Source organism: Anoplopoma fimbria, chromosome 6, assembly GCF_027596085.1.
Source record: "Anoplopoma fimbria isolate UVic2021 breed Golden Eagle Sablefish chromosome 6, Afim_UVic_2022, whole genome shotgun sequence".
NCBI lineage: Eukaryota > Metazoa > Chordata > Actinopteri > Perciformes > Anoplopomatidae > Anoplopoma > Anoplopoma fimbria.
In genome coordinates, this window is record NC_072454.1 from 24,401,607 (window position 1) to 24,413,613 (window position 12,007).

A 12,007-nucleotide genomic window follows, 5' to 3' on the forward strand; every position below is an offset into this window, starting at 1 on the left:
TCAGGGACAGGCGGCCTCTGTTTGTGCAAACTCAAGCGTGTCCTGTGCTTAGCTATGCCATGCCGCGCATATGTGTGTGTGTCTGTGTGTGCGTCTGTTCGCGGACCTCTGCGTGCCTATCTCAGGCTTCTGCGTAACGTCCAGGAAATCACAGGAAAAACAGAATTGAACATTGTGTAAACAGACTTCTGGAGCGTCCGTCCAACTCTCTATTTACATTATCAATTATGTTCTCTGCGGATAAGCTGCTCTCAATGAGGGAGGAGTGCACACTGATTCAGTGTTGTCTCTGTGTGGCTGCAGCAAATGGTTTGTGTCGTTTGCATGCTGTGTGTCAGCGGCTGTCCACAGACAGACGTGTGCACATACAAGACCACAGGTTTGCTCTTTCTCAGTCCTCCCATATGGCAAACAGTGGGTTTGTGTGAATACAGCTTTTTGGGAGCTCAAAATTACAAGGTTGCAAAGTTCATGTAGTTTGATAGATAAACATATTCAAAAGTCAAACCTGAGACAAATGTAAAGACTCTTTTCAAGCAATATAATAACTCTTTGATAAGTCAATCTAAATGAAATGAACACCTATTTTGATATTTGATTATCATTTAATACCTCTCTCAAGTAAAAAAAAGAAATGTCAGGTTCGCAAACACCGTGCAGCGCGTGTATATCCCCAAATGTCATATAAGGGGATGTTCACACTCTCAAATCCAGTGTAGTCATTGAAGACTTCATTTTCCCAAACTTTTCAGTGACAATCTAGCTGCTACTTTAGCACTTTTTGCTAGTAATATTAAGTGGAGTCTTTAACAAGGCTACTGTGAGTTACCGCTATGGACGTTAAACAATTAATGTCATATAAGGGGATGTTCACTCTCAAATCCATTGTTGTCATTGAAGATGCGTGGAAGGCTGGATCAAAAGCCAGAGTGACACAGTTGGGGTGCGCAAGCTTTCTTAGCACCAATATTTCAGGGCGCAAGTGCAGAACTACCTGGAGCTTTACGATCTGGTCCACAGACTATTTTACTTGCTTCAACGTTTCCGTCCAAGGACATCGTGACATCCGGTTAAAAGGTCAACCAAACTGACATACACATTGGGCAGTAAAGCTACTGTGAGAGGTTTACAGTGCTGGAAAATCCATTTATCTTTTGTTTGACCTTGTTTAGTTTAGTGAATTACCGCAACTTGATCATGATTAAGGCAAGCAGATTTGGTCGCTTGGTAACGGCAGGTGGGAGAGGAGCACAACCTCCCAGGCACCTTGGATACAAGGATGAATGCGGCATGGCTGGCATTTTTCATGCATTTTGAAACGCAACACGTGTACAAATTTTACCTAAACAATGCAGCATTGCATTTGAATAAACAATGCTCGCAAAGTAAAAATGTATCTTTAGCCAGTGACAGTTGGGCTCCCATTCCTTATCATCCAACTCTCTCAACAGTGTCCAACGCACATTTGAAACCATTAATCCAAGTTAGCAACCACCTCAACTTTAGTAACAGAACCAAACACGCCAACCAAAAAAGTTAGTTCTCAGCTAAAGGCAAAATAGAAAAAAAAATGAAAATAGTTTTCCGGGGAATTTTACTGTTTTTTCATATTTTCCATGAGTTTTTAATGACAGAAAAATTGTCAACTGTTTTCCAGGTCTGGGGATTTATATTAATTTTTATTTAAACATATTGATAATGAAATGCCATAATTCCAAAGTCACAATTATAAGGCCACAGTAGAAGTCATGGAACACAGCAACAACTCTTGCCTAAACAGGAGCTCTGGCTTTCATTCTCCCTTCATGCTACAGCTGGGATATTTTTTGTGAGGTCCAACTGAGAAGTCACCGCTCTAGAAACTAGGCTTGCTGCCATGCGCCAGAGACATTCAACTGTATTATTAACGGAGAACAGAATCAAAAAATAACTTCAACGGACTCCATCCGCCACACCGACCGTGAGGACCAAGTGGAGTAAAGATCACAATGTGAACTATTACAAACATTCAGTTCGCTGGCCTCAAGGTTTTTAGCCATCTCTCTCTTTAAAAAGCCAAACCCTGTGTTATTTTAGAAGATCAAGTTACGAGACACAGCTAACCACAATAACATATTTAATTTCTGGTAACATTGACCTTGGATGGGACACAGACTTTGCTTCAGTGGTTACCTACAGATGTACATATTACCAGAGCTGCACGTAGTTGATGATAGCACAGCAGCCTCACCGTCAAAAAAAAAAAATGTAATGGGACAAAAGTGCGATGGGAGCTGTCTTCACTTGAGAAGCAGTAGTTTCAGGACAAAAATCTTCGTTCTTTACTGGAGTGTTAAAGATATAATATTTTGACGATAAACATGAGACTAAGTGGTAGCACATAGCTAAAAGACTTAGCTGCGCCGATAACTGGGGGGTTCCACCAACCTGCCAACACTGCTGTTTTACAATGTGTGCTGCTGAATTTCATCATGGCATAGATGGAAAAACATGGAAAAATAGTAATTTCATAACTGAGTGATAATTCTCTGTGGGTTTATCGCTATGAGCAATGCCTTGTACATTCAGTCATGTGAAGCATTGTTAAAGGTTCTCTATTCGGTGGAAGCCGTCCGGTTCCCTGTCAGGGAAACACTGTTGGCTCTGTCAGCACTGTTGATGTTGTGTGCACGTTGTGAGCCGCTAGCTTAGCCGTCGCCATAATGATAGCCGTTAAGAGGCAACAAAAAATGCTCTAAATCTTTTGGCATAAAAATATGAATTATTGTCGCTATTAACATACTTCCAGTCATTGTAAATCTTATGCCTGATGTTCACTAAAGGGACATAACTGTAATAATATCATGCTTTTTAGCTGCTCTTTTCAAGACTTAAGAATAATCAAATGACTGGAATGTGGCTACAACTAATATAGATTTTTCGCAAAACACTAAACCATATAAATTCCTGAAAACCTAGAAAAGTTACCTACGTTGGATTTAATTTGGTAAAAGAGACTGTATGCAAGTAACGAGCGCAAACTGACATGCTGCCCCCGACACGTTCAAAACTCATGTTAGAGTGGTACGTAGCGCATCATAACGTCAAATTTAGGGCCACTGTTTAAGAGTCAGTACTTGAGGAGTTGGGATTAAGAACGTGCTGTAAACTGGTCGCCTACAGCAACCTGAACCTACTTGGCAAGAGCCATCTGAATGTATTCAGCTCACAACCATGTGTTAAACCTTAATTACTTGCATCGATTCAAGCTGAGCAACATGTGGATTGACTGAGGCGGCATTTTCGAGTGACAAATGTACAAGCCCACACTTGCAAAGACCTCTACATAAACCCCCAAACCAATCCGATTCAACCACAGCATCTGCACGCACACAGACAGACAGACAGACAGACAGAGAGGCCTGTGAGACGGGCAGGAGAGCTGATGTGCTTCCCACTGTGATCACAGCCTGCAACAGACACCAGGGTTTTAATCACCTTGTTTTACAATGAGTCAGACACCAGGGGAGAGACAACAAGTTGTAAGTTTATCGTCCTCTGCTCTCAAATTTATGACCCTTTAAGTAACTTCAGTATTTACTCAGAGGTGTGGGGGAGGAGGCAGGGATAGCATAGTATACTTGGCAGACGCTGTATTTATCTTTACCTAATATTTTTAGTCTGGGTTTCGACACATTCTTCGTTTTTCCAAGGCTGTATCACGATTTACCGACTCCTCTCCCCCCCAGCAGTCACGAACTCTCCCTCAGTGAGTCGTTAATGCCTGGGGCCAAACTGATCAGCTGTTCCTCAATAGCACACCACGTGAACGGTAGTTACAAATCTTTTTAGCTGTCAATAGCTGTTTATTAAGGTGACCGGCCCGCTTCGAATGCGCAGCAACGTCATGGATCGGCCGTGACCCTAAAGGTTCCTGAGCACACTGACGACTCAAGGGCACATGTTCTTGGCTTTAGCTATCGCGGAGCAGAAAGTGCCGGTGGATCTAAAAGTATTACACCCTCTGGGGCTTAAGACAACTTGATGTTGGGGAGTGCACTCGTCTTAAGGTGAACCTTTTTGCTTTCTTTAAATCTTCCATATCGCTGGAGATAAGAGGTAGCGCAGCCAGCAGAAGGACGGGGAGAGAAGCAGATTGGCGTGACTCCTCGCAGCGTGAGACCCATCGGGGGGGGGTCACCCTGGTCACATCCCTTCAGATTAACAGCTATGTATATGTGTGACACATCATTCAGGGCGCTTTACGCCACGAACGGGCGTATTTGCAGGGGTTAGTCGGCCAGGTAATGCACAGGAGGATGTGGCGGGGTCCATGTGTGTGTGCAATTCAATGAAATATTCATGCACAAGTACTCAGAACTCTGAAGAGGGTAGAGCACAAACAGCACCTCGGCAGAAGAGGAAAAAGCCCCGGAGGAATAACAGAGAGGGAAAATAAGTGAGAGGGAGTGAATAAGAGAGGAGAGGAAGGGGGGAATACACAGACTTGTATTTATAGCGATAAAAATAAAATAAAAAGACGGTAGAATGTGGAGAGGAAGAAAAAAATGAATTGTGTTCATGTGACATGCTACGTTTGTTCCACGAAGATGCCCAGAGATCAATACCAGAGGATATCACTTAAATGTCAACCTAGAATGCTGCAGCACGTGATGTAAAACCAGCTGCTATTTTACAACCGTGCTTCCTGCGGTGTCCCCCGGGTCTTCCTCCACATCGGCATGGCGACTGACATGTTCTTGTTGTGGTTTGGAGACCATCCTGATCATTTCCCTCCGGACGCCGCAAACAGCCCCTCCTGTCCGTCTCAGAAAGGATGAGGATGTTGAGGGCCAACGGAGAGGGCGACTTCATGCTAAACACCTCCAGATTTGGGTCCGGCTCCGAGACCAAGTGCCCTCATTTTCTCTATCTCCTTCAAAAAAAGTAATGATGACCAGGCTTTGGAGAAGCTTAGAGGTGGATCCATCAGAGAACATGCACAAATCCAGAAGGGGATGACTTTCAGCAGCCGAAAGTGAGCCGTAAATCAGAAACATGGCATTTCTCAACGAACATCGAATTAAAAAAAATACCTTTAACGAATTTTGACAATAAGCTGTAACTATACTGAAGAAAATATCTGGTGTGTTGTTTTAGGCCGTTTGCTTTTTTTCAAGTAGAATCTAAGTAAAAAGTACCCTTTGAAGATGACGTATTACAATTTTCAACACCAAAAGCCTCAACGATAATGTAAACTACAGACGGATGAACAGATTAACTTATTCATGTTTTGTTGCAAAGTTTTTGCGTTGCAGCACTCGATTATAAAAACTGATCCTCAGCTGCCAGAGAGTATCTTTTTCTCAGAAGTTGATTTAGCCGCTTGTCCTGTTGTCAGCTCTTGGAAACAAATTAATGGCTTTAATGCATGCACAACCCCACTAGAAATCAAAGAAGAAGTGTCACCAAAACAGCTGGAATAAACCATTAGAGTTTATTTGCTAAAAACACTGACTATAAGAGCAGACAGTGAGAACCTAAACAGAAAAGTTGCGGGTCATGAAACCAAAACAAGGAGCTGAAAGTTATAAAAAGCTTCTTAGAACTGAGGAGGACTGGTGGAAAATGGGTTTATCACTACGAGTGTCCCCTGATACAATTAGTGATGTGATTAACTAGTAAACACTCTCCATTCGGCCTCCATTCCCCGCTAACACTTTTAGCTCTGTCAGCACTGTTGCCGTTGTTTGCACTGTTGGTGCCGTTTTCACCGTTAGCTGCAAGCCGCCTGCTTAGCGGTCACCATGTTGAGGGCCGTGGGGAGGCAATACATGCTCTGAATCTCCTTACCATTACTGTTCAAATAAAAAGATATTGTTGATTGTTGCATGAACATATTTTTAGTCAATCTGTTCTGCTTGATGTTCACCAAAGGGACATTATTGTAAGAAAACCCATACGCTTTAGCTGCTCATTTCAAAGAGTGAGAATAATTTAGGTGCCAAATGCACACTACTGTTTGTTGCACTAAATTAATTCTGATTGCAACACAGGATATTACTACTCCTGGATCTGCGACGACTGTGTGAAAGTCAGGTCAAACCCGACCCACTGGGCCGGCCACACTCAGCAGGTCAAATAAAGCAGTCAGAATAATATGCAAATGACGCAAACAGGTCTGGTTGCAACGCAAACAGCTCAGCGAGAGGGACGACAGCATCAGTTTTAGTATCTAATAAGAAGTGACTATAAGTTTTCAGTTATGTAAGGGCACAGTGTGTCTGCAGTTTCCAGCAGCGAAAACACTCAGAGGCTCAGCTACAATCAGCTGCTGCTGTCAACAAACGCCTCCCCCCACCAAACAACCAGTTAGTGGCAGTCACATCATCTCAACCAGCCTCTCGCTCAGACATCCGGTTACATGTTTTTAACCAAACGCCTCCCATCCCTCGCTTTCCCCAGCATCCTCTCAGTCACTCTCCTTAATTCCTCTAATGGCTCCTTCACTGCCTCTCCATGCCCATTTCCCATCTTCACTCTATCCCCTTGTCTCTCCCCGAAAAGCTGTCCCTCGTCTCCCCTGGACAGGCGCGGCGTCCTCCTGTTAGAGCACAGCCTGAGACAGGTGGCAGTTGCGATCTCAAGCTGCTGGCTCTCTGCAAGGCGGCAGTGCCTCTGCTGAAACCATGAAACCAGATAGGTTCAAGGTCAACGGAGCTGTCAGAGCTCCAAACCGAACGATAAGGGAAAAACAGTCGTTTAATCCAGGCTGCCGTGCTGGACCGAGAGCTAATGACACACTCCTACCCACGGTTCATTTTCAGCTTTCTTTATTTATGCTAATGTTCTTTTGTTTTCTTGGCGATTGCAAGGCGAAACATTATCGCAGGCTTCATTCCTCATAAAATTTTTATAGACGCAATAATAAAAAAAACAACAAAAGTCCAATCTGTCTCCTTTAATTAGAGGTGGCATTTGGATCTGTGTTGGCGCGCTTGAACGTGAGAGTTGTCAATGAGGGAATTGCTCTACGAGGAGCAACGAAGGCGGTGATATCAGGGGAAGACGGAGAGAGCATGGGGGTAGGCTCATGGGAGATTTGTCGGGGGGGGAACGGTATGTGCAAACTTCCCCTGATGTATCTGTTTATTTGCACAGCACATCTAAACAAAAGAGCGAGCAGGGGAGGCCACCTCGGCTTGACAAAGGTCACATTTCCTAACGCAGGAAAACGGCTTCCTGGCCGGGCTGAGACTCGACTGTAGGGTCTATCACACCGAGGAACGGGACTGATCTCAGCACAGCTTTCTCGAGTCAACTGAGGAAAAAGGGGTGTCAATCTGAGAGAGATGCTTCACATTGCAGTTAATTTGATCCCTACTGTACATTTATAAGTTTGTCCTTGCAGACCAGATTTTTTTTTAATCTAAATTCGTTAGCGCCCCGCACGCTACAGAAGCAGCACCCACTTTGATGGATGTTGAACGCAAAAACAAAGCCTTGAACCATTCCCCACTTAAAAAGGACAAAAGCAGCCCCCGCCTGCACGGAAGCAAACACCACTCCATATAAATTGCAGTAAGCAAAGTGCAGGCATTAATCAACCGTGCTCTCGGTTCAGAATGAGCGGCCGGCTGTTACTTGTCGAGGGGCCCTTTTACGTTTTGGTGTTTTTGCTTTTAACACTCAGAAAAAGCAGACGTCAAGTTTCCAAGAATAAAACGGTCTATTAATCTAGCAGTCAATCCGTGCAACCTGCAGGGAGAGGGAGGGGGGGGGGAGAGTTATCAACCCCTCGAGTGTTTGAAGTGCTATTTCATCTAAAAAGAGAGGCGCAGGTGAATACTAAGGGAGGGTTTGATCAAAGTCCCTGTCGAAGTGCAAGATCTATGTTTGAATAACTTTGAATACAATGCAAATGGCGTCCCCGAGGAGCGCGGCGAAAGGCGAATGAGGTTTATGCGGAGGTGGCGAGTGTAACAATGCAAGGACAGCATGTGTCTCACACAGTGAGGTTAGGATGCCAGCAGATACTGAACTTAAACTGCATTTAAAAAGAATGAATGAAGAGTACTTTTTACAGATGTGTGTTATTGTTTGTGACGCTGTTTTAATGAATTATTTGTTCTCATCTCTTCTGCTGTATTCAGGTGTTCTTGATCTTGATCTCAATGACATCTGGATTAAATAGTAAAACATTCTTCATTATCTTAATCCATTGATTATCTTTTAGTGTACCCTTAGAGAGTCTGTTCTTCTTTTGTCAGCACAATAGTCTGAAACTGAACTTATTCCATTTAAAATTACGTTTGATAAATGACTGAGACAATAAATCAATTATCAGTTGTTGGAAATTGGTTTCCTGTGCTGACTTATCAATTAAATGATGAAGTGTTTCAGGTCTTATAGACAAGGATATAATTACCAAATTATATTAAATGAAGAATAATAGTAATGTCGTTAATTTTGATTGGTGATGGTCTTTGATTTGGAAAGTGTAAAATACTTTAAAAGGTTCTGTTCTAAATAACACAGTTATCTATTCTATGTTTTGCTTTGCTTTCTTGAAGAATGATCACATTACTTCTATATTATTGTTGTTGGGGAGAGATATTTTACTCCATGGCCAACATGTTGACCTATAATATTTCTGTAGATTAATATTCTGTGGAACATAAACCACGGTTTCGTGATTTATTTGATTGGTGTGGAACCCCTCTAAAACTCATTTAGCTTGGATAAAAGACTTCCTAATGAATTGTGTCAAAGCTCTTTAACCTTGTGGAATCAATTCAGAACGGTTAATGCTCTTGCCCGCTCGTTGAGGTCCCCTAAGTGGGGATTTAAGGATCCCCAGAGGTCCTTTAGGGCGCTCCAAGGCCCCATCCTCTAGACCAGTGGTTCTTAACCTGGGTTCGATCGACACACACTGCGGTCAAGTGAGCCGCCGCTTTAAAAATGAATGACCGTCTATTCCTTAAGGTGCGTTCACACCGAGCAGCATAACGGTACGGTGGCTTGGGTAGCCCAAAAAGCACGGAGAAAGCTAAAACTTATGCTGCGTTCAGCAGATGACAGCAGATGTCAACGATGAATGCCTCGACGAAATCATTGAACTTCAGCAGAGCCAGCTTCAACAGCAACTCTTCGGAACAACAACGCTCTCAACGTTTTGGTGTCACCAAATCGTACCATACTCTCGTATTGCCAAGAAAGCCCTTGAGATACTCACACCGTTTGTTACAACGTATCTTTGTGAGCAATCCTTTTCCAGGATGGTGGACATGAAAACTAAGAAAAGGAACAGACTTTGCTGCGAACATGATATGAGAGTGGCACTTGCCAAGGTGAAGCCGCGCATTTCTGAACTTGTATCTGAAAGGCAACAGCAAAAGTCACATTGATTTGCAGTAAATATTCACTGAGTTATGTTTTTGTGTGAAATTCATGTTTTGTTTGTCGACAAACCGATCCTCACAGCATCGTACGAAGTTGCGTACCTGATCGCAAATCATTCACTGAGTTATGTTTTTGTGTGAAATTCATGTTTTGTTGGTTTTGTTCTTTGCACACAGTGAACTGATGCATGGTTCATTTTGTGCACTAATAAAATATATACCTATGTTTTGAAGAAATCATATTTTATTTTTCCAATTACGAAGGGTTCGGTGAATGCACTCTTCAAGAAGTACTACCCTGAGCCTTCCTCGTAGCACTTATTGCACTCCTATTAGTTGTTGCACTTACTGTATTCGTATCAGTTCGCTGCACTTATTGAATTTGTATTTGTTTACTGCACTTATCCTATTCGTAGTAGTTTGTAGCACTTACTATATTCGGATTAGTCTGTTGCAATTATTGTCTTCGTAGTATTTTGCCTCTGCACTATACTTTTGCTCTGGTTTATGCTTTGAGATGCTTGTTTAAGAAAGGAGATGCACTTATGACTTCTAGTGACTAGTAGTTCTCTTGAATACCTATGTTGAATACACTTCCTGTAAGTCGCTTTGGATAAAAGCGTCTGTTAAATGACTGTAATGTAATGTAATGTAATGCACTGATGAAGCTCGCAGGGTTCAGAACCTCCAATGAGGTTAAGAACCACTGCTCTAGACAAACATGAACTTTGGACTGCTCGCTGCAATTGTTTCCCCAACAAAGTCCAGATCTAATAATCTGATTCAATCCAACCTTTACTCACAGGGACACGGTTCTGTTGGGTAGGAAGCTGGGCTGCAGCGTGTCCATCAGGTCCACGTCTTCACACACCACCTTGACTCTGCGGACGTGCTGCCGGCTCAGCTCCTTGGTCCTCTCGGCCGAGCAGTGACAGCTGTCAACGATCAGGTCCGGGCAGCTCCTGCTACTCAGGCTCGAATCCCACAGCCCGACTGCGAGGCACAGTAACACCAGCGCCCTCATGCTGGACCCAGGTTATTCTTATTATGATGAATACATTAAAAACATGAAACAACACGCTCCGTTCAGGTTATATCCTCCCAGCTCCTGTGATAAATCGGGAGCATTTCACGTCACATTGGCTGTCCCAAGCTCACCTGCTGGAAACTTTCAGCGTTTAAACCCCGACAGAAGAAAGTGGACCATCACGGAGAGGAGCGCTCCATCCCTGTCCTCATGTGAGATAGGTGGTCCTCCAAGGGAACAAACTTCCGACGAAGCGCTCTCAAAGTCCGGATAAACTTCTCACTGCGACACATCCTCTCTGAGGCTGTCGGGTCGATGAGCAGAGCTGCTGCGTTCCGTCCGCGGTCTGCATCCTCCTCTCTTCAGCCGGAGACTTGTTGCGCAGTGTCCGGAGGAAGAAAGAAAAGTCCCTCCCCGTCCAGGCCTGGCAGCTAAACGTTTAAAACAAGACACACAGGCGAGTTAGATAACGTCTGATAGATATATGTCAGATAGATATATATATATATATATATATATATATATATATATATATATATATATATATATATATATATATATATATATATATATATATATATATATATATATATATATATATATATATACATATATATATATATACATATATATATATATATATATATATATATATATATACATATATATATATATATATATATATATATATATATATATATATATATATATATATATATATATATATATATATGCAATACATTACACATTACACTGTGCAATAATAGTTAAAAAATAGTTGAAATAGTTTTATTTTTTTCTCTGTCTGTAAATATAATATTTCAGTTATTGTTGTTTTTTCTACTATATTTTTTTTTTATTATTGCTTATTTATAATACTTGTTTTATTTTATTTTATATATTTATATATATATATTTTATATATATATATATGTGCAATACATTACACATTACACTGTAATAAAGGATTATCTTATCTTATATATATATATATAAGTATTATAATATCTGTTATCTTATCAATTATAAAAAACAATTTTTTTATAACTAATATTACATTTATACATATAAAATATATATAAGATTTTATATCTTATATATATATATATATATATATAAGATAAGATAAGATAAAATAATCCTTTATTAGTCCCGCAGCGGGGATATTTGCAGGCTTACAACAGCGTAGAGTAAAGTGCACACAAGAGACATAGTAGAAGAAGACAAGCTAAAAAAAAAAATGAAAAATAAAAATAAAATAAAACAAGTATTATAAATAAGCAATAAAAAAAAAAAAAACAGTAGAAAAAACAACAATAACTGAAATATTATATTTACAGACAGAAAAAAAAAAACAACTATTTCAACTATTTTTAACTTTTTTAACTATTATTGCACAGTGTAATGTGTAATGTATTGCACATATATATATATATATATATATATATATATATAAAAACACAAAAACCAGCAGGGTTAACTTTCATTTGGAGTTTGAAGTTACTAAGCAACAGTGAAAATAATCAGATCCCAACTCTTAATGACATCTGTTCACTGTGCCTCTCCCACGGGGTCCCTGGAAGGTCCCCTGGGCCCCTCA

General features: G+C 41.2%; 1 protein-coding gene across 1 annotated transcript in view; it reads right to left on the minus strand.

Annotated features, from left to right (window-relative positions):
* The window catches only part of LOC129092609 (adhesion G protein-coupled receptor A3), a 163,413-nt gene extending 153,009 nt beyond the window's left edge, over positions 1 to 10,404 (minus strand). Inside the window, exon 1 of the mRNA XM_054600615.1 lies at positions 10,184 to 10,404. Coding sequence (XP_054456590.1) covers positions 10,184 to 10,404 — 221 coding nt within the window. The remainder of the gene's footprint in view (positions 1 to 10,183) is intronic.
* Positions 10,405 to 12,007: the final 1,603 nt, after the last annotated feature.